Here is a 27,761-nt window from a genome sequence, read left to right on the forward strand (position 1 = left end):
CAGGTAATCATTTTCAGCTACCTCCTTCCCTGAAATCAATGAATGGCACATATTCTAGTACCTGAGTGAACCACCAAATGTTTTCGGAGGCTGGAATACTCAGCAAAGGAACGACCACATCCTTGGGCTTCACAAAGAAAAGGCTTCTCTCCTAGAGAAGAAAATAAGATACTCAGTGTTCTGATGAACAATTACTCTCTTTTCCATCCTAACCTCACTATTTCCCATGACTGACTGAGTTTTTTCTTCTCCTGCGGAGGGCGGGGGAGGCAATCCCGAAATAAAAAGGTTGTTATGTAGAAGGGAAAAGGAAGCAAACTCTCCAACCTGGGGTGTGCTAGTACAGCAAGAGGACATGCGGCTGACCCAGGTTTGATCCTTGGCATCCCATATGGTCCCCTGAGCACCACCAGGAGTAATTTCTGAGTGCAGAGCCAGGAGTAACACACACACACCCCAACAACAACACACACACACACACACACACACACACACACACACACACACACACGGGAGGAACTTAGTGTAGGACTACATTCTGATTTCAGTTGGGATCTAGCAAGTGTTGCCTCTCAGTGCTCTCCTAGCAGGCAGCCTGGCACACAGCCCTGCCTCCTCCTTTAGAGGGCTGCTCTGTCCTGGCTGAAGGCTGATCCCTAGCTGCACTGGCCCACCTTCTTCAGTGATCCCATCCCCCTCTAAGATCAGGTCGTGCATATACCACCTCACGTCATTCAGTGCTCAGGGGTTACTTCTAGATTGCTGCTGGGGCGGGGAGTGTCACTCTCACTGGTGTTTAGGGGACCATGTGGTATCAGGTTCTAACGGGGTTTACCCGATGAGGAGCATGCACAGTTCCCCCTCCCCCGCAGCCCCCATCTTTTTTGCTGTTGTTTTTGAACCGTACCTGGTAGTGCTTAAGGCTTAATCCTGGCTCTTGGCTGAAGGATCACTCCTAGGAGTGCTAAGTAGCCAAATAGGGTGCTGGGGATTGAATCCGGGCCAGCTACATTCAAGAGAATCGCTGTAGTAGTTCTCTGAGCTATCTCAGTCCCTACAGTGAATTTTTTTATCTTACAGTCAGTTCTCTTTAAGATTCCCACTTATAAGCAGATTTGCAGGGGCTAGAGAGTACAGGGGTAAGGTACCTGAGCTGCACGCAGCTGAACCCAGTTTGATCCCTGGCACTATGCATAGTCTCCTGAGCAGCACCAGGAATGATCCCTCACCAGAGCCAGAAGTAAACCCCTATTCTTCTATTTCTATACTGCTTTCTCAAAGGTATAGTTTACCCTCAAGAAAAAGCTGAGAACAGAGTTATTCTACCCTGAAACCCTTTCAGTGGTAATGTTAACCTCTTAGGGACTGCCTGAACCAATGTGGCTTTAGCTTAGGTTTCACTTTCCCTTTAATTGTATCTGCTATAATTCTAGCAATGCGAGAATGAGCAAAATACAAAGCAGCAATTAAGTGGAGAAAAGGAGTTACACATTCCAAGATAGTGGTCTGAGTTCAGTGGTTAAGCTCTGGCTTGAGACTTAGAGCATGCTAAGCTAAGTGGCTTAGAAAATCACTTTTAGACTAACAGTCAGGTATCAATATTTGCTCCTTTGATATTAATACACCATGTGACCCAAAACAAGTTATTTCTCCATTTTGCTTTTTATGTTAGGAAGTTATGGCGAGAAAGCAAACTCTTCGAATCAGGGCTAAGGGGTGGAAGAGATAGTATAGGGGGAAAGGCACGCCTCGCCTTGCATGCAGCCATCCCGGGTTCAATCCCCAGCACCTCAATGTTCCCTGCGCCCTACCAGGAGTGATCCCTAAGGACAGCCAAGCGTTGTCCCAAAAACCACAATGAGGGATTACAGTTTAGCCTCCTTTGTATAGGGGCCACACCTAGTTCTGCTCAGTGCTCTCGGGCTTACTCCTGCCTCTGCACTAGGGGAACACTCCTGGTGGAGCCTGGAGGAATCAAATGGGGAGCCCTGGATTGAACTCAGGTGGGCCACATGCAAAGCAAGTGTAGTCACTGTCTCTCTAGTCCTGTACCTTAGCTATTGTATTTCCACTCTCCCCACTTAGTGCTAGAATGACTGTGTGGTTTATGCGACTCAATGGAAAGCCCCTGACCCCAAATTACAACTGTGCGAATGCAAAGGTATGTGGAAAGCCCTTTAGTGATCTTATTCCCTGCCTACAACTCTGGTTCCTAGAGGCAGAAATCAGACCACTGCTCTCACACATAGTTCAAAGTTCAGTAGATGTTACTGAATAAATCTAAGATGGCTATGAGGCATTTGGGGAGGGGGGGAGGCGGAAGGGGGGGGTGCGTGCAGCGGCTCTCATTTCCAGAGTTCTAGCAACAACTCTGGACCTTCCTCTCTAGTCCACCCCAAACCGCAGTAGGCAAACAAGCACAGACTGCAAAGAAATGTGAGTGCACAACCTGTGTGAGTGCGCAGGTGGTTCTTCAGGTTTCCGGCGGTAGTGAACTGCTTGCCACAGCTAGACTCCGGGCACACAAAGGGCTTCTCCCCATTGTGGGTCCTCATGTGCACCTTCAGCCTCTGCAGAACATAGAAGCTTTTCCCACAACCCTCTGCGGGGCAGATGAAGGAGCGATCATTTCTACCAAAAACAAACAAAAGAATCATGTAAGCAACAACATCTGAAAAGATTATTTGCCAGAGAGGAAAAAAAAAATCAAAATTAAACTGATTCTTCGAAATTTGAGAGCAAACAGGGCTATAAATATGGCTCTACCATGATCACTTGAGGTCTGCTAAAACACCAGATGCCCAGGCGCCACCTCTCAGAAACACATGCTGAGTGTGAGGCCAAGCAGAGGTATTCTGTTTGCTTCTCTCTGGGGCCACACCTGGTTGTGTTCAGGGTTTACTCTTGGGTATGAGCTCATGGATTACTCCTGGCAAAGCTCAGGGGACTATACTGGGATGCTGGGGATCATACCTAGGTCAGCCGTGTGCCAGGCAAGTGCCCTACATGCTGTACTATTCTCATCAGCTCCCAGCATTTGTATTTTAAAGTTAAAGTGTTGGACTTCTGAGAGAGTGAGGGGAAGCTCCCAAGAAGTGCTTGAAAAAACACTTCTAGTCAACTGGGTCAGACAGGCTTCTGCTCAGGCCCATGACTGGATGCTGTTCAGGCACAGCAGTGCCGGTGACTGTGGAGAGAGAATGTGGGACTTTGAAAATGCCAGACATGTGCTATAGTGTCGGAGTCATTTCCCCAACTCTAGAAATTGTTTACTATGTGATTTCAAAACTCGTGGTTTAAGACATTTAAATGTCAAAATGTCTTCTTATGTATTATCAAGGATGAGTTAATAAGACATGCAGATCCTTTTTATTAAAGAAAGGACTCAATCTTAACCGTAAGTGAGCTGAAACCCTGGGACAAGCTCGTCTGAAAGCATCAGCACTCTTGGGCTACAAGAATGGAATCCGAGACTCGCTCACCGATGAGTCTTGAGGTGGTACTTGAAGTGAGCTGGCCACACAAATGTCCGGTTACAACCTTCGACTGTGCATTTGAGTTTCTTTTCCACTTGAGGAAGGGGTCCCGAATCTTTAGGTTGCCCATCACCAGAACCCAGGTGACCATTTTCTCCTGCAAGAGTCATACATTTGCTTTTTTAATTTTGTTTTTTTTGGCCACATCTTGTAATGCTCAGAGGGTTTACTCCCAGCTTTGTGCTCAGGATCATTCTTGGTGGGGCTTGGGGTCCATACTGGGTGATAGGGATCGAACCCAGGTTGGCCACATGCAAGGCCAATCTACCCACTATCTTATGTCTCCGGACCCTACTTACATATGTGTAATAATCCAGTGAAGGACCCCACTGAAACACCTTGATTCAAACAAAGCTTCTATATTTAACTGCTGATCACTAATCAGGTCTCCATCCTCATCTTCCCCAATTCTTTTTCTCTTTATTCATTTATTTTGAGGAGGGTAGGAGGGGACACCCAGCAGTGCTCAGGGGGAATTCCTTGCTCTGTGATCAGGAATGACCCATTACAGTGCTCAGGGGGAATTCCTTGCTCTGTGATCAGGAATGACTCATTGCAGTGCTCAGGGGACCATGTGGTGCCAGGGATTTGTACCAGGATCAGTGGGATATAAAGCAAGCACCTTAACCCTTGTACTATCTCTCTGGTCCAATAATTTATTTTTATTAGTTGATAAAATTGTTTTCAAAATAGCATACAAATTCAAAAAAATCTGCTGTGACAGCTCGACTGAGCATATAATTTGCCTGCAGAACTGAGGTTCAGTATCTGGCGCCGCAGGATTCCCCTATGCGCCATCAGGAGGCCCCTGAGCAGCAAGTTGGGTCAAGTTCCTGGGCACTGCCGAGTATGGTCCTCACACCCAAAAACACTTCATCTAAAATAACTCAAAAGAATAAGGAACATTATGAACAAAAGACCCATCAAAACAGTACAGGCACCTATGAAAGACTTCTTTAAAGGGAGCCCTGTAGATTATCATTTTTATGTGGATATGTGAGATGCTGAGACTCAAACCTAAGTCCTCACAAATGCAAGGCAAGTGCACTACAACTGACAGGGCCATTCCCAGCCCCCCCCCCAATAGAATATTTAAAGACGAGAATTAAGATGCTAATTTAAAAAGAAAAAAAAAGAGAGGCTAATTTAGTTGATGCTGCATAAGACACTGGCATGGCTGAATTTATTTTACTGGAAATAAAATAACTTATGTATTTTGTCATGTATTACATTTGTGAATGTATTATAGAGCTACCCTCAAAAGCTCAGTGCTGCTCATCCCAGCCTGGGATCAGGGCCTTGAACCTTCACCAGACATGTATGCTAACACTAGCGAATTCATACACTTTTAATCTTCTGCTCTTAACAACAAAGATTAGAAAACAAAAAAATAACTTAAAAAGAGGAGAGAGAAAGATTATATAGAACTCAAAAGAGAGCTACTGCATCACCAAAACGCTTCCCAGAACACGGAAACACCGCAGGGGCCTCACCATTGCTGCTGGTTTTTGCATTCTTCGCCAGCTGCGCACGAGTGGCGGCAATCAAACTGTCATGGGCCAACTCCTGAACTCGGAGGAACCATGGAATGTTACTGTCTGTGCTCTCACTGGAGAGGAAATCATTCCCCGAATCCTCTGCCTCATTCTGTACAAATACTAAGTGCTCGGCTGAAGAGCCCAGACCTGTGAAAATGTAAGATATACAAAAGTTAGGTCAACAATATCCCTTTCCTTCACCCTGCTTCAGAAATGCCATATGCTAAATCGGCTCTTCCAGACCCTCATCTCTCACATGCCTCTGCTCTAAGATTAGGTCATCCTTCCACTCGCAGTTTGCAAATTTGTCTTTATTTCATCACCTCCTGTCTGAGGCAAAACCATTCATTCGGGCCTATGCTTCCCCTCCTTCTAGAATCCCAATCTCATCCATCAATTACCTCCCCTGTGTCCTTCACTTATCTCCACTCTAACGGCAACCCATTCCTCTCTTTTGGCTAGCTTACAGAGTTTATATCGGTCTTTTTATTTTTTATTTATTTTTAGATTTTTTATTAGTAAAACACCATGTGGTACAGTTGTAGACTTATGAACTTTTCTGCTTACATTTCAGTTATACAATGATCAAGTACCCATCCCTCCACCAATGCTCATTCTACACCACCAATGTTCCCAGTATCCCTCCCACCACCCCCGCCCCATCCCCCCCACCCACCTCTGTGGCAAGGCATTCCCTCTTGCTCTCTCTCTCTCTCCTTTTAGGTGCTGTGGTTTGCAATAGAGATATTGAGTGGCCATCATGTTCGGTCTATAGTCTACTTTCAGCCCGCATCTCCCATCCCGAGCGGATCCTCCAGACCTCCTTTACTTTGTGTTCCCTTCTCTATTTGGGCATTTCAGCCTTTGTATCAGTCTAAAGCTAGTTTATCCTAGCTTCCCTTTTATTTTTTTTTAATTTTATTTTATTTTTTGCTTTTTGGGTCACACCCAGCAATGCTCAGGGGTTAGTCCTGGCTTTGCACTCAGGAATTACTCCTGGCAGTGCTTGGGGGACCATATGGGATGCCGGGGATTGAACCCGGGTCGGCCGCGTGCAAGGCAAACACCCTACCCGCTGTGCTATCGCTCCAGCGCCTCCCTTTTAAAATAAATACAAAATTTGGGGGTCAGAGCAATAGTACAGTGGGTAAGGCACTTGTGTTGCACGTGGCCAACCCGGGTTTGGTCCCTGGCACCCCATATGGTTCCCTGAGCCTGCCAACTGTGATCCCTGAGCACAGAGTCAAAGGTAAACCCTGAGCACTGCAGGGTGTGGCCCCCAGACCAATACAATACTGAATTCTTCTGAATTCTGAATACTTTTCTAGCTACTACCTTGTCATACTTTCTTTCCCAGTCAAGTTTCTTAAACAAGAATAACTTTTGTGTCTCTACTTTCTCCACCTGACATTCACAACTCATTCTTTTAGCCTGGCCTCTCCCTTAACTATTTCAGTGACGATTCTCTTGCTGAAATAACCTGATATACATGTCCCAGCTCACATGTCACTGGCCCACCCTGGTAGATTATCTTCTTTCTTTTTTCTTTCTTTTTTTTTTTTTTTTGGCTTTTTGGGTCACACCCGGCGATGCTCAGGAGTTACTCCTGGCTTTGCACTCAGGAATCACTCCTGGTGGTGCTCGGGGGACCATATTAAGATGCTGGCAATCAAACCAGAGTTGGCCGCGTGCAAGGCAAACGCCCTACCCACTGTGCTATCACTCCAGCCCCAGATTATCTTTTTTCTTTAAGACATTTCCTCCCCTGGAAGAACTCTTTCGTGGCACAACAGAGCCTGTCCCTGTCCCCAGATTTTCACTATTTTTCCTGCTATCCTTCTCTAGTTGCTCCAATTCTTCTGCATCCCTCTTAAATGGTCTTTATTATAATTACTATTATTATTATCATTATTGTTATTATTATTTGGCTTTTTGGGTCATACCTGGTGATTACTTCTGGCTGTGCTCAGGGGACCATATGGGATGCCACAGTTCAAACCCGGGTTGGTCATGGGTAAGGCAAACTCCTTCTCCACTGTACCATCACTCTGGTCCCAATTCCAGATTACTCTTGAATCAAAGAAACCATGCCCATTCTTTCATACACTTTTTAAATGCTAATAAGTACTAAAACTATTGATTTTACACCGGAGCTCTCTAAAACTCAGAATTACTATTTCTAAAGTCTCCAAAGATCTCCTAAATGTCCCTCCAAAATATCAAACAGGTACAATGGAAATGATCATCCTTTCCAAACTCTGGTCATCCTGTGCTATCGTATAATAACTACTACTTCATATTTTATAGAAGGAAAGTTCAGGGTAGGGGGTGGTTGCAGGGGATTCGGTTCACACCTGGCAATGTTCAGAGGATCTGAACTCTGCATTTAAGAATCATTCCTAGAGGTGCTCAGGGGACCATGTGGGATGCTGCGAATAGAATTCAAGTTAGCCGTGTGCAAGGCAAGTGTCTTACCCACTGTACTATTGCTCCAGCACCCCTGAAAATCTAAGTCATTCTAGAGCCTGGCCTTATTTCTCTATGTGGTCTAATTACCACCAGATAATTACCAATTCTCTAAAACACAAAATAATGGGGCTGTAGTAATAGTACAGCAGGAAACGTGTTTGCCTTGCACACAGCCAACCAGGGTTCACTCTCCAGCATCCCATATGGTCCCTGGAGCCCACCAGGAGTGATCCCTGAACACAGTTGGGGTGGCCCCCAAATAAAACCAAACAAATAAAGCAAAGACTAAATAATAGAGCTTCTTCCATTTTAAGCATGACTGCATGAGCCCTCCACACCCACTCCACCCTCCCAAATATTTCTCTTAAACATGAACAGAGTTCAGGAAAGGATTTTTAAAAATACCTGTTCTGGTCAGGTTAAGAAGAATGAAAGAAGTGCTATCACTTGGCTGTAGATCTTGCAATAAGCTAGGAGACTCTGGAGTGGACAGAAACTCTGGGGACTTCTGTATAGTCTGGGCCCTGGTCTCTTCTCCGTCGGGGCCCACATTCACCTGCAGGCTTCTCAACACGGCCGAGGAAGGGACCTCCTTGGAGGAAGTAGTATGATTCGGAGTATCATCTAGTTAAGGGAAAAACAGCACAGTTTTAGGTAGTATCTAACTCCAGGGAATTTAACATTTTGATACATAGCACCTAACGTCCTTGTAATATCCTTTAGTTTCTAATAGTAAGAACAGAAAGATTTCATTTGGGGTGTAGGGACGGTGGGGCCTTTGCCACACCTGCTGTACTCAGGGCTTACTCTATCAGTGCTCAGAGAACCATTTGTGGTGCTAGAAATGAAACTGTGGGCAAGTCGAGTGCCTTACCTCAACAAATAGTAGCGCAACTTCTATAGGGAATCCGTCAAAACATGAGCAAAAGACTCCACCAATAATTTGGCAGTAACTAATAACCAATTATAAATCTTTTCAGGCCAGCTATCGACATTTTCCTTCGAAAAAGTATAGTTGAACAATCAAAATTAACTTACAAACAGGATCAAGAGGTCAGGAAGAACACCTAAAAGAGCTACAGATGCTCTACATGTGAGAGGCTCCAGTTCAACCCCTCACACCACATAGATCCCAGCACTTCTGGGAGAAGTCCTAAGCACTTTCATTTACGCCCAAAAAACAAAAACAAAATTGACAGGATGAAATCTCTCCTTTCAATTTTTGTAACATGTACGAGATAGCTCTGATGAGTCATCGGGAGCAGAAAAACCACAGCCTCGAAAATAACTGCAGGGGCCAGAGTGATAACACAGCAGGCAGGGCGTTTGCCCTGCACACAGCAGACCTGGACTCAATCCCCGGCATCCCATATGATCCCCCAAGCACCGCCAGGAATAATTCCTGAGTGCAGAGCCAGGAGTAACCCCTGAGCATTGCTGGGTGTGACCCGAAAAGAAAAGAAAATAACTGCAATTTTCTAGACTCATCAACATATCTTATTATAGTTTGGATTTTACACTGCAGTAAAGAAATAGTTCAGAAGGCTTGTTCTCTAAAACTTTATTTTTAGGGAGGTGGTGTATTTCCGAAAGTTTCGATAATATAATGAGTACTATACTGCACTAAAATATTCAGTGTTTGCAAGTATCTCATTAATCTTGACCAAAAACATATAACGTTACTTCATCTTTTGAGAAGATAATAGATAAGACCACAGGAATGAAACAATCTTAGGGACAGTACTGACATTGCAAAACCTAAAGAACCTATACAACAATATAAATAAACTTAATGTCACAGAACTGGTTTAGTTAAAAATAACTAGCTAAAACAGTCAATGTTATGTGTATTTTATCACATTCGAAAAAAAATTAAGGGGGGGCCCACACCTGCTGGTCCAGGGCTTATTTCTGGTGGTATTCAGGTATCTCACTCCTGGCTGTACTCAAGGATTATATGCAGTACTGGTGATCAAGCTAAGTTGGCTTTGTACAAGGCAAGCATCTTAACCCCTGTACTAATTTTTTTAACTGAATCACCATACAATGATATTTATGACTGAGTTTCTATGATTGAGTTTCAGGCATAGTGTTCCAACATCAATCCTTTCCGTAGTGCTCACTATCTACCCATGTCCCCAATTTCCCTCCTGCCCCCCAGCCTCCCTCAATGGCAGGCACTTTTCCCCTCCCCCACTGCCCTAGTGTTCCCTTCCCAGCAGCCAGCTTCCTACTGAAGGCCGGTTCTCCTGCTCTTCATCTCTATTGCCTTTGGGCATCTGCTATTTCCCTGTGAAGTTTCTTTATATTCCATATATGAGATCATACTATTTTTTAAATTTTTAGTTACTGTGATTTATAATTTTATGCCATCAATGACAGGTTTTCATGTATACAACATTCTATACCACACACCTCACCAAAGTGTTCATTTCATTCTACCATTATCTCAGGGTCCCCTCTCACTCTCCCGACCACTTAACCCCCCACCCCCAATTCTTAAAGTTCAAAGTAGACTGTTTGCAATGCTACAACACTAGAAAGTATTTTTCAACAGTTGCATGAATCAATAAGCTGTGGTATACAATGCAGCAATCAAACCAAACACAATTACACAAAAGGATGCAATGTATAAATACAAAATTAAAGAAGAAGAGCATAATAGCTCTCACTCATATGATTCCATTCATTATAGCCTTTAAACGGATTTGTCTAGAGATGCCTAAAGGGGGTGCTCAGACTTCAGAAAACACACATCTAGGGGCTGGAGAGATAGCACAGCGGGTAGGGCGTTTGCCTTGCACGCGGCCGACCCGGGTTCAAATCCCAGCATCCCATATGGTCCCCTGAGCATGGCTGGGGTGATTCCTGAGTGCAGAGCCAGGAGTATCCCCTGTGCATCGCCAGGTGTGACCCAAAAAGCAAAAAAAAAAAAAAAAAAAAAAAAAAAAAAAAAAAAAGAAAACACACATCTAGGTGAGGACAGTTTTGCTGATCACTTATGTGAGGACAGTGCCGATCTTATGGAAGAATGGAGATTGTCTTGAACAGAAAGTCCTCCCATGGACGACTCCAGAGCTGGCGATGTTCATTTCTTTTCCTCTTTTCCCTTTTGTTACAAGAAACCCAACTCAGGGCATCATACGCGCAAGGCAAGTACTCCGTTGCAGTCCGAAGTTCTTTGGGGGAAGGGAGTAAGGATGTGGCTCAGTGGCAAAGCAGTCACCTTGCATGCACAAGACCAGGTTTAATCCCTGGTACCATTAAAAACAAAATCAGGGGCCGGAGCGATAGCACAGCGGGTAGGGCGTTTGCTTGCAGGCGGCCGACCCGGGTTCGATCCCCGGCATCCCATATGGTCTCCCAAGCACTGCCAGGAGTAATTCCTGAGTGCAAAGCCAGGAGTAACCCCTGAGCATCGCTGGGTGTGACCAAAAAAGCAAAAAAAAAAAAAAAATTAAAATAAAAATAAAAAAAATAAAAACAAAATCAAAGAGAAAAAGACTATCACTACAGGACAAAAACAAGCCTTTGGAACAAATGGTCACTAGGGTTAATATCAACCTCCCTTGATTTTATACTAACACATCAAAATGTTTTGTCTTTTTCTGGGTAATCCCTGGCAGAGTTTAGGGAAACATGAGCTATCAAGGACTGAATCCCATACCGACATGCAAAGTACAGGTACACACTACAGGGCTGGAGCAACAGCACAGCAGGTAGGGTGTTTGCCTTGCACACCGCAACCTGGGTTCAATCCCTAACATCCCAAATGGTTCCCCAAGCACTACCAGGAGAAATTTCTGAGTGCAGAGCCAGAAGAAAGTGTCGCCAGTATGGCTGAGTGTCACTGGTGTGGCCCAAAATTAACAAAGCACAAATCAAAAATGTATGCACGGCAGCCCTTTGACTCCTCTCAGTCCTAATATATCAAATTTAAGAACAAGGAAGAGTTGGAGTGATAGTACAGTGAGTAGGGCATTTGCACTACAGAAGTCTGACCAGAGTTCAATCTCTGACACAATATGGGTTCCCAGAGCACTTGCAGGAGTTCTCTCTGAAGGCAGAGCCAGGCATAAGCTGGTGTGTGCTCCCCTCCCAAAAAATTTTAAAATGAAGACCAGAAAATAAAGAATTTCACTGCATCCAGAAAACAGTGATATTCTTGCTAATAATCAAATGCTAGCATCTCTTTCTTCCCATCCAAATCACTCTCCCTTCCTGTGCTCAGTCTGATATTTCTCTCCAGAGCCTCCTCGCCTACTATCCACTCTTTCCATAGCTTCTCTAATGGTATTTCTCCTCTCACATAAAACTACCCCCAAATATTTCAGATATAAAAAATCTGTCATCTTCCTTCAGAGGAAAGGCCACAGCAGGAAATGAATGCTTCTAATGTTCAGAAAGCAATTCCTTTCTCAACTAACTTACCTTACCTAATACCTCAACCACTGCATCTGGCTTTCCTCCCCACCCCCATGGATCAGGCTCTGGCAAGGTCAACAATAAGCTGTGTTGTGCCGATCTCTACAAGCTTTCCAGAAGCATCTGACTGTTCCCTGCGAGTCCCATACCTGCACTATCTGCCAGTATTTCTCCTACTCCTCCAGCCTTTCCATTTTCCTTCCTGCATGGGGTCTCCTGAGACACACTTTAACCTAAAGAAGGAATTCCGTGGAGTTGTCTCAGCCTTCTTTTTTTCTCACTCACGCTGTATGCATTCACACAGCTGAGCCCAAAGCAATTACACAATTTCCATGGTGCTTTTCTCCATGACCCTTAACATTTACAATTTCTACCAGTTATTATCCATTTCATTGGCTCCCCAAAATAGACTATGCTCCTAACATTCATCTATCTATGATGACTTGAATTTTTACCTGGTAACATTAGCCGACTGCATTCTGAGGTTTCAGTCACTGGGAGGAGAGACAAGCAAGTAATGTCTTTGGCTTCTGGTTCTACTAGCTCCTGTCCCAGTGGGATGGATGTATTCTGAACAAACTGTACCAGGAGCTGAAGGGAGGGAGAGGGAGGGAAAGGAAACATTAAAAAATTGTTAGGAATGGATCTGAACCTCTGAATTTACCAAGAGGTGATGATGAAATAAATTACTGGCTGTTCATAGTTCCACCTACATTCACAGATCAACTGAAAAACACTTATTTTTATTATAAGTTATAACTATTATTTATTATTATTATAAGTCTTTTGTTCTAGAGAAAGTGTGAAATTCATAATTAAGTTAACCTCCGACCTTGCAAAACTTAGAAAAATAATAAAGACAATTATAACTTTAAGTGACAGGTTAAAAACACAACTGTAGGGGCTGGGAAGACTGTTGATAGGGCAGAGTATGCAAGGCCCTGATACAGTACACATGGCTTAAACCATCAAGAGGGCAATGCTTGGATGAGCATGCCTAGTAGTACACCTTGTCCCTGGGTGTGACTCAGGGACAAGTTGTACTACTTTTTCAATTTTTAAAAAATTGCCTCTGCTCTATAGTGATTAAATTTTCTAAACGATTTTTATACATTGTTCTTTAAATCTTTATGGTAGGTAACCCAGTCTGATTAAACAAAAAAGAATCAAGCTAAAGATACGTTATGATGTGCCTACAGAGTAATTAGAATTCTAATGACTAATTAGAAGCAGTATATCAAATTTAAGTAATCTGATTCCATGGAGCCTTGAGAGACAGCTGCATGGACTAAGTGTGTGCTCTGCATGTAGACAGCCTGGGTTTGAGCTCCGGCACTTCATTATTAGGAGCAAGGCCTGAGCATCATCAGGTGTGAGGCCTGAACACCGGTCCCTAACAAACAAATATCATAATCTGATTCCAAATTCAGCTACTCTTCCACTAAAATTAAAACGTTAAATCCCAGCCCAGAAAGAGTAAAGCAGTGGGTAGGGTGCTTGTCTTGCACACAGCCAAACTGGGTTTCATACCAGGCAACGCACATGGTCCCCTGAGTACCAGCAGGAGCAAACCCTGGGAGTCAAGCGTAAGTCCCGAGCAATGGCTGGGTATGCCCCCAAAACAAAAGTCAGGACCAACAAACAAGTTAAATCCCCTACGCACATTTAGAAAAAAATAGATGTATACATATTACATACATATATACATATATATAGCATAAATTTGGGGAGTGGTTTGTGGTAGTGTGTGTGTATAAAGACACATATATATATTCCTATATATACACACACAAAACAAAGGTATCATTATGTAATTGCCGAGATGTATAAAAAAATAATAGTTTTATACTTACTAAATGGCCCACAAAGCCTGAAATATTTACCATCTGACCCATAAGACAAAGTCTGCTGATCTTCAAACTAAAGGACAAACTTTGGATTAGCCCAATCAAAAGAAAAGGAAGATAACTGAACTCACCTCTGGTTTGGATTCTAGCTCATCTGATAACATTGATTCAGCTTCCAAATCCTGTAACTGTTCAGGGAACAGGTTTAAGTTTCAATTCAGCATCAATGATACCTTTCTATTGTGCTCATATTCCTTTAGGATATGCTGGACTTTTCCTGTAAGATGCTATGCTGAGTGGGCAATCAATTTAACCTAAAACAGGAAAGAGAAAAGAGAGAAAATTAAAATCAAATAAAAATATTACTAAATAAGTTAAGTCATTTATCTAAGTATCAGAAGCAGGGGGGCAGAGAGATAGTATAAAGGGCATTGGCAGACCTGGATTCAATCTCTAGCATCTCTTATGGTTCCGAAGCACCATGAGGACTGATCCCTGAGTGCAAAAGAGTAAGCCCTGAGCACCACCAGTTGTGTGCCCCCAAATAAACAAAAACCACAAGGCAGCAAATAAAGAACTCAGCCCAAAATATTTGTTTTAAAATAAAATAAGCCCAAGAGGTATCAAAACCCATACTTTGATGAAGGATTTCTACTTTTATTTATTTTTTTTATTTTTTTTTCTTAAAGAAATATTTTATTGAACCACCGTGAAAACAAGAAAAAAAATACAAAGCTTTAAGGTTTAAGTCACAGTCAAATACTGATTAAACCACCATCCCTTCACCAGTGCACCCGTTCCACCACCAAGAACCCCAATACACCCCCCTCCCACTCCACCCCCCATCTAAGTAGCTAATGATATTCCCATTATTCTCTATATATATTGAGTACATTTCATATTTCCATACAGAACTCACTATTATTGATTGGAAATTTTCCCAAACAATCAGGCCTGCTGAATAGGCATCATCTAATAATTTCTTTTCATTGGTAAGAGTGAAGACTTTGAGTCCGCGTGGCCGCGTGCGGTTTTGGGTTTCTAATATTTTAGCTCAGTTCACAGTCAAAATGCATGGCTGCAAGCATCCGCTCTGGTGCCAATTTTTTTCCCTCTCCACCCCATTTTTCTGAGCGAAAATGGCGGCAGCGGCAGCAGCCACGCGGTGAGAGCCACCCTCTAAGACCCCTGCACCAGGAGGTAGGACTTTCTTTAGTGACGTAGCCTGTAGGTGGTCCTGGGAGGGGGGGCGTTCCCGGCGCGCCTTCCGCCCAGAGATGAACCGAGAGCCGCGGCACGAGAAGCAGACCCTCCGCGCCTATTGACTGTGATTTCTACTTTTAATAACCAATTCTAAAAGGCTTTCACACGGCACAGCCTGGCAAGCTACCTGTGGCATATTCGATATGCCAAAAAACAGTAACAAGTCTCACAATGGAGAAGTTACTGGTGCCCGCTCGAGCAAATCAATGAACAACGGAACAACAGTGCTACAGTGCTATTCTAAAAGGCTTTAGATACGATATAACCATATTCTGGAAGAATTTCACTGTATCAACTGTGATTCTAAATGAGACATAAATATCACCTACAGTCAACAATTAAGGAACTGCTGATTACATTACGGCTATCACTTTAAAGATGTGTCTGACGGCTGAAGAGATAGCGCCAAGGGTCTGGTACTGCCTTCCATGCAGCCTCCCCCATCCCTGCTACAGGCAGTATATAGTCCTTGTGCCCCACCAGCAATGTTCCCTGAGCAGAGTTTAGGAGTCACACCCCAAGATGTTTATGAAACAATGACTTTTAAAGGGCATAAACATATACACTTGTCAATATTAATGCTTGTTGAAAACAAAAAGTGTCCTAGTTTTTCAACAGTAAAGAGTGAAAGAAAATTCACAGCTATAATAGTAGTCACTGGCTGCCAGGCAAGAATGACTTATTTTTCTGCCCTCATGGCAGGAACAGTTGCCATGAACAGTGACTGTTTCTCTCTAGGTTTGCTCTTGAATCATCAGGACTTAAGGGATTCCTCTGCACCTCTGCACCAACCCACACTTCCTACGACAGAGGAGTAGATATAGAAAATGTGAGATATACATATGTATATATGTTCACACACACACACACACACACAACTTAGCAATTGGGAAAGATAAAACCTTGCCTCCTGCCACAACATGGGCAGAATAGAAGAAATTTTTGGTTTGGTTTTTCCTGTAGTTCTTTGGGGCACAAATGGAGATGCTCAGGGATTACTTCTAGCTCTGCACTCATCCTGGCAGTGCTCCGGGGACCAGATGGGATGCCAAGGATCAAACAAGGACCAGCTGTGTGGAAAGCAAGTACCTTACCAGCTGTACTCTCTCAGGCAAGGCCCTCCAAAAAGGGAATCTCGATAAGCAAACTGAGTCAGAGGAGGAAAAACTACCAGAAATTCTCCCTTCCCTATGATACAAAAAAGAAAAAAATATAAGGGAATAATACACAATGTCCAATGAAACCAACACTCAGATGACAGAGCTGGGTTACCAAGACAGGCAGGCATGGGCTGAAAGGGGACAACGGACTGTGGTGGTAGACAAACATTGGGACTCCAGACGCCGGAGAGACAGCTCAATGGCTGAGTGTCTGCTTTGCGTGCAAGAGGCCCAGATGTGGGGCTGGAGTGATAGCACAGCGGTTAGGGTGTTTGCCTTGCACACGGCCAACCCGGGTTCGATTCCCAGCATCCCATATGGTCCCCTGAGCATGGCCAGGGATTATTCCTGAGTGAAAAGCCAGGAGTGACCCCTAAGCATTGCTGGGTGTGACCCAAAAAGAAAAAAAAAAAAGAGGCCCAGATGTGATTCCCAGCATCCCATGGTTCCCAGCACAGGCAGGAGTTAACCCCAAGCATGAAGCTGAACCCTAAGCACAGATCCCCTAAGCACCTCCAGGTGTGACTGAAAAAGCAAAGAAAAAAAAAAAGTTTGTCTAGGTTAACTTGAAGGTTTCTCCAACTCTAAAAGATTCTAGGATATAAAAACTCCAAGACTCAGACAACAATTAGCTGTCATTTATCCAGAAATAGGTTTGTTACCCCTACGTAATGAAAAGATTTAAATATGAGGTAAATGAATTATGTGCACTGAACAAGAAAGTTAGGCATATATACGATATTAGACAAGCTTTCAAAGCTCTAGGAACTGAAGGCATGGAGAGGCCATCTTTCTTTTTTTTTTTTCTTTTTGGGTCACACCCGGCGTTGCACAGGGGTTACTCCTGGCTTATGCACTCAGGAGTTACTCCTGGCGGTGCTCAGGGGACCATATGGGATGCTGGGAATCGAACCTGGGTTGGCCTCTCGTGCAACGCAAATGCCCTACCCGCTGTGCTATTGCTCCAGCCTCCGAGGCCATCTTTCTTAGTTTAACAGTCGCCCACAAGGGGCAGGATGCTCAGCAGCAGAGAGCACTTGCATGTGTGAGTCCCTGGATTCAACACCTGCCCACCCACTTTCTAGTACATGGTCACTGTGACTTATTATTATGCTTTTACTTGAAAGATAATTTTGCACATCAAGTATACATTCTGTGTATCACACTTTAACAGCAACTTATTTTGACAGTAGCTAGATGTGACATTGTGACAGCAAGTATGCAATTAAATTTGTATTACGAATTGTGGTGATCGATTTCACAGACTAAAATAACAGCAGTGCAAGGAACTTTTAAACAATAGGTTCACTGAGATATGTTCAAATACCATACAACCGACTCATTTAAAAAGCACAACTAGGGACGGGAGCTATAGCACAGCGGGTAGGGCACTTACCTTGCACGCAGCCGACCCAGGTTCGATCCCCGGCATCCCATATGGTCCCCCAAGCACCGCCAGGAGAAATTCCTGAGTGCAAAGCCAGGACTAACCCCTGAGCATCGCTGGGTGTGACCCAAAAAGCAAATAATAATAATAATAATAATAATAATAATAATAATAATAATAAAAAGCACAACTAAACTATTTTTGGTATAGTCAGAGTTGCATAATTCAGTGGCAGGGGTGGACCACACCCAGCGGTATTCAGGGCTTAACCCTGGCTCTGTGCCAAGGGATCAACTCCTGGAGGGGCTCAGGGGATCATCTGTGGTGCTGGGGAGTAAGCTGTGGGCCTGGGTAAGCTGTGTGCAAACAAGCACCTAACGCACTGTACTATCACTCTGGCTCCAACACAATTCATCCTACGTTTCCATCACCTCTGAAAGGAAACCGTGCACCCACAGCACTCAATAGTTTCCTCCCAATCCCTCTCCATATTAGCAACCACTGTCTACTTTTCTGTGTACAGATCTGCCCATTCTAGACATTTCAGAAAAAGGGACATATTTATTGTGATCTTTTGTGTATGGCTCCTTTCACCGAGCCTACTGTTTCTGGGTTCATCTCTGGTATTGCATTTGTCAGTGATTAATTAACGATATTCTGATGGATGTTTATCTGCGGACATAAGGGCCGTTTCCACAAATGAATTATTCTTTTTTTTTTTTCTTTTTGGGTCACACCTGGCAATGCACAGGGGTTACTCCTGGCTCTACACTCAGGAATTACTCCTGGCGGTGCTCGGGGGACCATATGGGATGCTGGGATTTGAACCAGGGTTGGCCACGAGCAAGGCAAATGTCCTACCCGCTGTGCTATCACTCCAGCCCCTCCACAAATGAATTATTCTGAATGCTGCTGCTATGAGCACTTAGGGACAAGGTTTTGTTCACTCTTCTCAGTCTATCCCCAATGCTTCCTTCCTTTTGTTGTTCCTGTGATGACTGGGGGATTGTGTATACTTAGTACGCAGCATGTACAAACTTTTGGTTGTGGTGCTTTTCTGATACAGCACACTTTAGTTGTGGTACTTACAAATATTTGGCTGCAATGCTTCAAAGATAGCACATTCATGGACAAGTTTCTGTGTGGAATTAGGCTTTCATTCTCTGGGATATATATCTAGAGACAGACTTATTAAGTCACATGTTAGCCCTGTTGAGGAATTATCAGAGTGAATCTGGTGACTGTGCCATTATTTTTATTATGTATTATATATATATATATATGTGTATGTATGTATTTAAAAAGGTTTTTCTCTGAAGTCGGGAATAGAACCTACAGCCGCACACATACAAGGCAAGTGCTCTATGCCCAACCCATGACAGTTCCATTTTATAATCAGCCAGAGATGTGAGGAACCCAATTTCTCTATATCCTTACCAACTGGTAAAAGTAAGTACCTTTTTTCACTGTAACTGTCCTGTGGTGTGAAAAAATAATTATGATTTTGAGCTTCACTACCTGATAGCTAATGATTTTGAAAATCTTTTCATATGCTTACTGGCCATTTTACAATGTACATCTTGCTGTTCATTTGTTATGGGGGGGGGGGGGGGCACACAGCAATGCTCAGGGCTTACTCCTGGCTCTGCACTCACCAAGATATGGAACGCTGGGGATGGAATCAGGGTTGGTGGCATGCAAGGCATGGGTCCTACCTGCTGCTCTGGCCCCTATCTGCACATCTTTTTATTTTTTTTCTTTGTTGAATCACAGTGAGATACACAGAAAGTCGTTCATGATTGGGTTTTAGTCATATCATGTTCCAACACCTGTCCCTTCACCAGTAGTAAATCTTTTTTCTTTTGAGAAATGTTTCTTTAACGCATTGGGTAATTTTAAAATTGAGTTCCTTTATCTTACTTTTTTTTTATTTGCTTTTTTTTTTGGGGGGGGGGTCAAACCCAGCGATGCACAGGGGTTACCTCCTGGCTCTGCACTCAGGAATTACTCCTGGCGGTGCTCAGGGGACCATATGGGATGCTGGGATTTGAACCCGGGTCGGCCGCGTGCAAGGCAAATGCCCTACCTGCTGTGCTATCACTCCAGCCCCTATCTTACTAAGTTTTAAGAGTTCTTTATATATTCAAGTATAAATCTATTATTAGATCTTTGATTGACAGAGCCCTCATTCTGTTAATTTTTTGCCTGCAATTCAAATCTTATCTTCCTATGAACAAGATAGCTTCAAGTCTACAAAATTATCAAATACCACATTAAAACTGACAAAGATTTTTCATCGTTTTGGTTAAATGAGATCTGAATCTCATAAACTGTTTCATAATACCTTGACACTATAAATACTACCCTGTATGATAGGCTCAGCATTAGTGCTCCTAAAGCTAAAAGTCATAAGTAGATGAAATCTGATAACAAATCCAAGACTAAACCTTTCCACTATTGAATGTTATTGCATGCCAGCAAAATAATATCTCTACCATGTAATACAAACAGTAATTTGAATTTTCTAGCTTTATGGTACTGTCTACATCTGTATGCTTACTCATAAATTCATGACAACTCACACAAACAGGATAACGTAAGTTTTAATGTGTACATAATTAATGTGTACATAGTTCTCTACAGCCATCAAAATATATTACACTACTTAAATGAAACAATCTTGTAGCTTAGTGACAGAAAGAGCCTGTCTTCCAAGTGTGAGGCCATGATTGCAAGTGTGAGGCCAAGAGCTCAATTCCTAGAACTGCTCATGTGCACCAGGCACAGTCTGGCAGCTCTCCTAATTGGAACGTGGGGTGCCACAAAGAGCACCATCATGATCTATGGAGCACTGCCTGATACGTGAAGTTGGTTTGAGCACCAGAGCCATGAGTGTGATTCTAGAGAATTTAGGTACAAGCAGTACTACTAAAAGCAAGCAAGCACCTTGGCTGAATGTGCGAGCACTGGAATCAACTGTACATGCAACTCCATACTCAGCAAACACCACAACCAAGTGTGTGAGATACCAGCTGTCACAACAACATATGGAAGTGGGGGTGGGGAGAAACACAGACTTGGCTTAGTATATATGTTTTAAATTTTTATATGTAGATGTTTGTTTATTGAGCATAATTTTAATGAATTCTCAGTTAAGTTTGCTTTGCTTTACTACTCAGAGCATAGTATAGACCAAGGAATACCTAGCTTTAAGTTTAAGCATATTTACATTTTATTATATAATTATAAAAATAATTTGCCAGTATTAAAGGGATAGGAACTAGTAAATGCAATATTTAAATGTAACTTAAATGCAATTTACATGACACCAGAGTGAAAGATACTACTCTTACTCAAAGAAAAGCTGTTTTTAAGATAATTATGGGTTTCTGAAGAAATTTCTTCCCAAGATTTCATATACTATTAATTAAAGAAGAGATTAGAGATGTAATGCATGCAGCAACTTCTGATAATACCCAAACTTCTTTGTTTTTCTTTTCTTTTTGTGGGGACCTGGTGATTCTCCTTGCTCTGCACTCAGGAATCACTCCTAGCAGGCTATGGGGACCATGTGGGATGCCAAAGAATCGGATCCAAGTCGACTGCTTGCAAGGCACATGCTCTACCCGCTGAACTATCTCTTGGGCTCTATTTTTATTTTCTATCTTTAGTTTGTGGTCATTTCATATAAAAAAAGAAAAAGAGGGGCCGGAGCGATAGCACAGCAGGTAGGGTGTTTGCCTTGCACACGGCTGACCCGGGTTCGATCCCTGGCATACCATATGGTCCCCCAAGCACTGCCAGGAGTAATTCCTAAGTGCAAAGCCAGGAGTAACTCCTGAGCATCGCTGGGTGTGACCCAAAAATCAAAAAAAAAAAAAAAAAAAGATTTATGTAATGACATTTAACAATCAGTAACCAAGGTCAGATCTAAATTACATTTCCCCAAAATCATAAAGAATCTGGCTTGGGGGCCAGAGAGAAAGTACAGAGGGTAGGACATTTGCCTTGCACGAGGCCAACCAGGTTTCAATCCAGGAACCCATCTGGTCCCCTGAGCTCACCACAAGTGGTACAGTGCCAGGAGTAAGCTCTCAGCATCGCTGGATGTGGCCCCAAAACAAATAAAACAACAACAAAGAAAACATGGATCAAAATAAGGCATTTACAATAAAATACTATGAAAACCCAAAGATTAAATAATAATGCTCAGATTCTCTTTTCCCTCTACCCTTCACAACAACTAAATAATACTGGGTTCTAAAAGGTCATTAAGGCATATTTAACTGCTTAAAGAAAGCAATTTTGGGCATAGTATAGGTGTGAAGGCACTTGTCTTGGAAATAGCTGATCCCAGTTAGATCCCCAGCACTGCATACAGTTCCCTGAATACCCCCAGGAGTGAGCCCTGAGCACAAAGCCAAAAGTAACCCCCTAATACTGTTAAATGTGTACCCTCACCTAAATCCTAAAGGCAAGCAATCTTGGTCCAGAATATATCCTATTTTTAGAAACCGATCTACCTGTTCCTGTTCCTACTACTATGATTGTTTACTTGGTCAGCTTTGAGGTTAAAAAAAATATATAGGCAGAGGCCAGAGAAATGGTACAGCAGGTCAAGAGCTTGTATTACATGCAACTGATCCAGATTCAATCCATGGCACCACATACAGTCCCCCAGTACTGCCAGGAATCTGATTCCTGATTGCAGAGCCAGGATTAAGCCCAGAGCAGAGCAGGGAGCAAGCCCTGAGCACAGCGGGTATGGCTCAAAAACCAAGGGGAGGTGGGGGTGGGGAGAGCAAAGTCAACAGAAATCTTTGCAATGAATCAAAGCAAAGAACACAAAGAACCCAGAAAAGTCCTGGAGAACAGTAATGAGAGAGAAAGCAAAATAGATTAGAATAATAGGATCTCCGTGAGCAGGACCAGGCTGAGAACAGCTCTTCTATTGTTAACCAAACAAATACTTAAGAACCAAAGTTTGAAAAGCTGTTTTCATTTTCTGCAGTACACTTAACATCACCGGATATGTTATGCATTATTACCAAGTAACTGAACAAGTTAAATAAAGTACCTGAGAAAATTCTTATAAGAAAATTCAAGGTCTCAGGGTTTGCTTTTATATAGCAAACCTGGATTCAATCCCCAGCACCCCGTATGGTCCCCCAAGCCCTGCCAGGAGTAATTCCTGAATAAACCCTGAGCACTGCCAGGTGTGATTCCCACCCCATCCCACCCCCAAATAAAAACAAATACAAAGAAAATTCAAGGTCTCTAAAGCAGGAATCTAAATTCTGGCTCTAACCTGGATTACACCTTGGCAAGTTACTCATGTTCTTGTCACCTGAAGCACAGATCCCCCTAGGATTAGTTATATACCATTTAATAGAAATAATTCTTAAAATTTCAGAAATAAAATTCTGCATAAGTGTGTAAGAAAAATCTGTCAAATGCTTAGTATATTATAAAAGGTTAAGAAGTCTTACTGAGTCAAAATTTTCTACAGACAGCAACGGTTTTCAAACTCTTTTGACTGCACCCCACTATGTATTTCAGATCATAATTCGAAGGAAAAAAACCACAGACATGCACAAGTACTAATAGTAGTAACCTATAGGAATCTCATACTCCGGGATAGGTGCTGTTGCTGACCATGTTGTTCTGGGACTATGCCAGCAGCGTTATTCCCAGCTTGTTCCTTGCTGCTCAGGGGCCTCCAGAATGCAAAGCACATGCTCGAGCCCCCCGCGCTCTCTCTCTGGTTCTCTGGCAGCTTGGAAAACTAAGCTGTGGAGAGATAGATAGTACAGCGGCTAAGGCACTTTTGCTGCCTTGCATGCAACTGACCCCAATCTGATCCCCCGAGATGCAGATGGTTCCAAACAAACAGACAAAAAAAGAACTGTGGGGACTGAGAGCCCGCCAGACTGCAGCACATTCCCGCAAGGTTCAATCCCTTGTGTTCAATCCCCACACAACATCATCTCGATCCCTATCAGGAGTGACCTCCCCAGTCTCCAGCAACAAACCAGGAGTAGTGACAATTAGTACCACCAGGTGTAGTCCCCAAACCAAAAATTAAAATAAATAAAAATAGGGGGTTAAATAAGGCACTTGCCTTGGATTCCACCAACCCTAGTTCAAATCCTTCTCCATATATGGTCTCCTGAGTACCACCAGGGGTCACTCCTAAGCCCAGAGCCAGGAACAGGCCCTGAGCACCACTGAGTGCAGTCCAAATAATCAAAAATAAATAAGAACTGCTAAGCTGGTCTCACAAACTACTAATTGCTTATGTCCTGCAGACTGAAAAAATGCTTAAATATTGAAGTGTCTTAAATATCTAGATATCTTATCTTAAACATAGAATCATCAGTCACAAAACAGAGTCAAAGACACGAGGCAACTGCAAATAAAGAGTCTTGGAGTCTTGGTAAAACTGAGATTACTGAATCCTATCTATCCTCAAGCACTCCTTATAAGTCTAGAGGGGAAATAGTATTTTTCCTTGCTGGCCTCTTCCTAGTAAGTAATCATTTTGATTAACCAGTACAGGTTCCATAACAGAAATCAGTGGTGACACCATTTCCCCACAGTAGAGATAACATCAGTGCAGACTAATGGGTAAATAATGGGAAGGAAAGAAAACAAAATAGTGAACAAATAAAAAACTGGAATCATGGAACTGATACAAACTAGCAGTTATAAAAGATACACCCTTTCCATTGTACAAAGAAAGGGGCATATCCCCAAAAGAAACAGTAACTGGGGCTTTTTCCTCCTCTCTCTACTGTAACACAGTATCATTGTTAGCCCCCCTTGAAACACAGGACCTACCCTAGCAGACAAAAAAGCCACTAGTTCAAGACTACTGCTAGCTGGGAGAGCACAAGTGCCTTTCCCTTGAAATATTGCAGAAGGAGAATGGAAGGAGCCAGAGGGGGGAAAAAAAGAGGGTGGAATAAGCCCAGAGTGGGGAAAGGAGACCAGGCTCTCCAACCAAGTGCTGATCTGCAGTTTCTCGAGCTGTGGCTGACCTTAAATATAGAACCAAAGAGTAATGCTTCAATAGTGAAAATGCTAACATTAATACTCCTATAAATTATAACACTGTAGCACTGTCGCCAGTTGTTCATCAATTTGCTCCAGCCGGCACCAGTAACGTCTCCATTGTGAGACTTCTTGTTACTGTTTCTGGCTACTGATTAGCCAGTAGCTTGCTTGCCAGGCTCTGCCGTGTGGGAAGGATACTCTTAGTAGCTTGCCAGGCTCTCCGAGAGGGACGGAGGAATTGAATCTGGGTTAGCCACATGCAAGGCAAACGCCCTACCCACTGTGCTGTTGCTCCAGTCAATAACAACAAAAACGTCGGGGTGGCAGGTACAGTTCAAGTGGTAGAGCACAGGGCCTATATGTTAAAGGCCTGGGTCTGAGTTACATCCTGCATTGTATGCCCCTCTCCTCTACTCCGAAAAACCAAGTTAGACCCCCACAATACTGAAAGAAGAGGGGGAAGAAGGAGAAAGGAAGGAAGGAAGGAGAGGAGGGAGGCAAGGCAGTCATATAAGCAGCAAGACCTCTAGCAAGCACAACCTAAAAGTTAAAAGAGGGGGGCCAGAGACAGAACAAAACATAAAGGTACTTGCCCAACATGAGGCCTACCCCAGCTAGATCCCTGACACTGCATACATCCCCTAAGCACTGCCAGGGGTGATCTTGTGCACACTCAGGAATTAGCACCTGAACATAGCTAGATAGGGCCCCAAAACTAAAAAAAAAAAAAAAAAAAAAAAAGCTGTAAGAGCACCACAAACAGGAAATGCAACCTCTGAGTGTGTGGGGGCACTGTAGCACCCCTCCATGTGAGCACCACAATGGTACCTTAGTAGGTGGACCCCAGAGAGCATCTCTGCAAGGACTGCAGTTTCATGAACCTGCAAGCACCACAGCCAGGTCGTGTGCAACCCCTGGTCACCTTGATATCATCAATAACGACGGGAGAGAAAATAACGAAACCTGAAAGCCTAACTTTTAATACCATACTAGTGGCAGTAGGGTTGACCAAAGTGTAATGAAGTGATAAATGAATCCTGATAATATCTGAAATACAGAATCGTAAGTGAAGCCAGTATGAATTCTAGAAATCATGTGTCCATCCTGTGCATTTCCTCATCTAAGGCACTCCATTCCCACAATTTTGGTTTTCATTCCAATCACCTCCACCATTTCTTGGCAATCACCCAAAACCAAATTTTGGGCAGGGGAAAGTAATAAACTAACTCTGTACATGGCTGACCTGGGTGGATTCCCCGGCATCCCATATGGTTTCGTGGCCCTGCCAGGAGTGATCTCACAGAACAGAGCCAGGAAAAGCCCTGACACTGGCAGATATGGATCCTAAAACAAAATCATCTCTCATCACTGTCCCTCCCTGGCACTTTGGCAAAACCTCTCTTTGTAAAAGTTACCAGTAATCTTCATGTTTTCAAATCCAATGGACATTTTGCTGTCTTGTTTCTCTTTTATTCTCTGAGGGCCCCATATTCGAGTCTTTCTGTTTGGAAGACAGGATCCACATTTTGTCTGGGCATTTGTCCCTCCCCTCACTGGGTATATTCTGTAGTTTAGGTATTCCTTCTACTCCAGGCAATGTTGGAGGAAACTGCTTCTACATCAACCTCTGCACTCCAGTTATGAGTTATCTGGGCTGTTCTAATTCCTCCCAGGCCTTCATGAAGTCAGTGCCTTCAGCATTCCCTTACATCCTGTGAGCAGCCTGTATCCTTGTTTGAAATTCCTCTTTTCCTAAAGTAAATCAGTCACCAGCTACCAAAATGTCATAATGGGTGTGGTCACTCAGAAGCACCGCCTCTTTCCGCTCCCAAGATACAGGTTCCTTAGTTCACTCCCACCTCATTAGCCATTGGGCCAATCTCTTTCCATAGTCCCTATACTCTTCTACACACATTCATCTAGTCAGACTCTCATGTTTGAAATGTCTGGCATGGCTCCAAAAGCTTTTCGTGTAACCTACATGTTCCTTCTAAGTGTGGTTGTACTTGCTAACTTGAAATCTACCATTTTAACATATCATAACTTACCTCCCAATTCTATTTCCTCTCACATCAATATATCAAAAGAGACCCACCATTCACCTCATTTAGGAGTCATTTTTTATTTTGTTTTGTAAGGGGTGAGCTCTTTTTGGTAAGGGCCATTCCAGGCCTCTGTGCAAAGCATGCACTCTACCACTGAGCTAGATAACTCCTCTAAGTCATTTTGTTCCTTTCTTTCCTTTGCTCCATTATCCAACAGCTGCAAGTCCTATTCATTCTATCTCCAAAAGAGATGGTACATCATCTAATTCTGCTACCACTCTCCCTCAGCAGACCACCATCATCTCTTCAGCCCCCCTTCCTGAACTGCGGCTTGTCACAGAATGAAATTTGAGGGTCAAGAAAAAATTGGCAATACTAAAAGGTGCTTCTGAATGTGCACTGACCAAAAGTTAAATCAACTAAATAATAACTCTATCCTAGAAGACACGGCGTTTCTGGGAAGGCTTGTCTGTGCTGCATTTCTTGGTCAAAAGGGATTACAAGTGCTCTACAACTGAGCTTCTCAACCTTTTCTCCACTGCAGGGCGCCCCTCTCCCCCAGGTCAAAACAGCTATTACCACCCCCCCATTGTGCAGTGGTCCCCAGTGATATAATTTTCACCTGTGTTCCTCTTGGAATATGGACAGTCCTGGATTTTCTTCCATTCGCCTCCTACTCATGCCCATCCTGTTGAGAAACACTGCAGCAGAACTATTACTGCCTAACTGGTCTGTACCTTTCCTTATCTCCCTCCACTTTATCCATTTCATAGCAGCAAATGTCATCTGGCAGGAGGAGATAGCTCAAAGAGCTAGTGTGCATGTTTTGCATGTTGGAGACCTGGGATCAATCCCAGGCATTGCATGGTCCTGACAAGCAAGCACCGCCATGAGCATGTGCCCCTCACTGAGGCATAAAACAAGAAACACGAACCCTATTATATTACTAATTCCAACTCCTAACCTGGTTAGTAGAACCTCATATGATCCATTCCAACTCTGGAATCACTCCCTCTTGTTAACCAGCTGAATCTA

General features: G+C 43.3%; 1 protein-coding gene across 6 annotated transcripts in view; it reads right to left on the reverse strand.

The window, feature by feature from the left end:
- Positions 1-27,761, reverse strand: part of ZNF410 (zinc finger protein 410) — a 41,007-nt gene that overhangs the window by 10,170 nt on the left and 3,076 nt on the right. For 5 of the 6 annotated variants that reach the window (XR_008629118.1, XM_055130058.1, XM_004612288.2 and 2 more), the window contains exons 2-8: positions 13,947-14,129; positions 12,424-12,559; positions 7,949-8,167; positions 5,030-5,221; positions 3,483-3,633; positions 2,450-2,631; positions 62-151 (exon numbers count right to left, since the gene is read on the reverse strand). Coding sequence is in view for 5 of the 6 variants with exons in the window: in XM_055130058.1 (XP_054986033.1) it covers positions 62-151; positions 2,450-2,631; positions 3,483-3,633; positions 5,030-5,221; positions 7,949-8,167; positions 12,424-12,559; positions 13,947-13,979 (1,003 nt within the window). In the remaining variant the exon portion in view is untranslated. Of the gene's footprint in view, positions 1-61; positions 152-2,449; positions 2,632-3,482; positions 3,634-5,029; positions 5,222-7,948; positions 8,168-12,423; positions 12,560-13,946; positions 14,130-16,172; positions 16,267-17,634; positions 17,742-27,761 lie in introns of all 6 variants that reach the window. The other variant, XM_055130056.1, reaches the window with a different exon arrangement.

This window comes from Sorex araneus, chromosome 3 (assembly GCF_027595985.1).
Source record: "Sorex araneus isolate mSorAra2 chromosome 3, mSorAra2.pri, whole genome shotgun sequence".
NCBI lineage: Eukaryota > Metazoa > Chordata > Mammalia > Eulipotyphla > Soricidae > Sorex > Sorex araneus.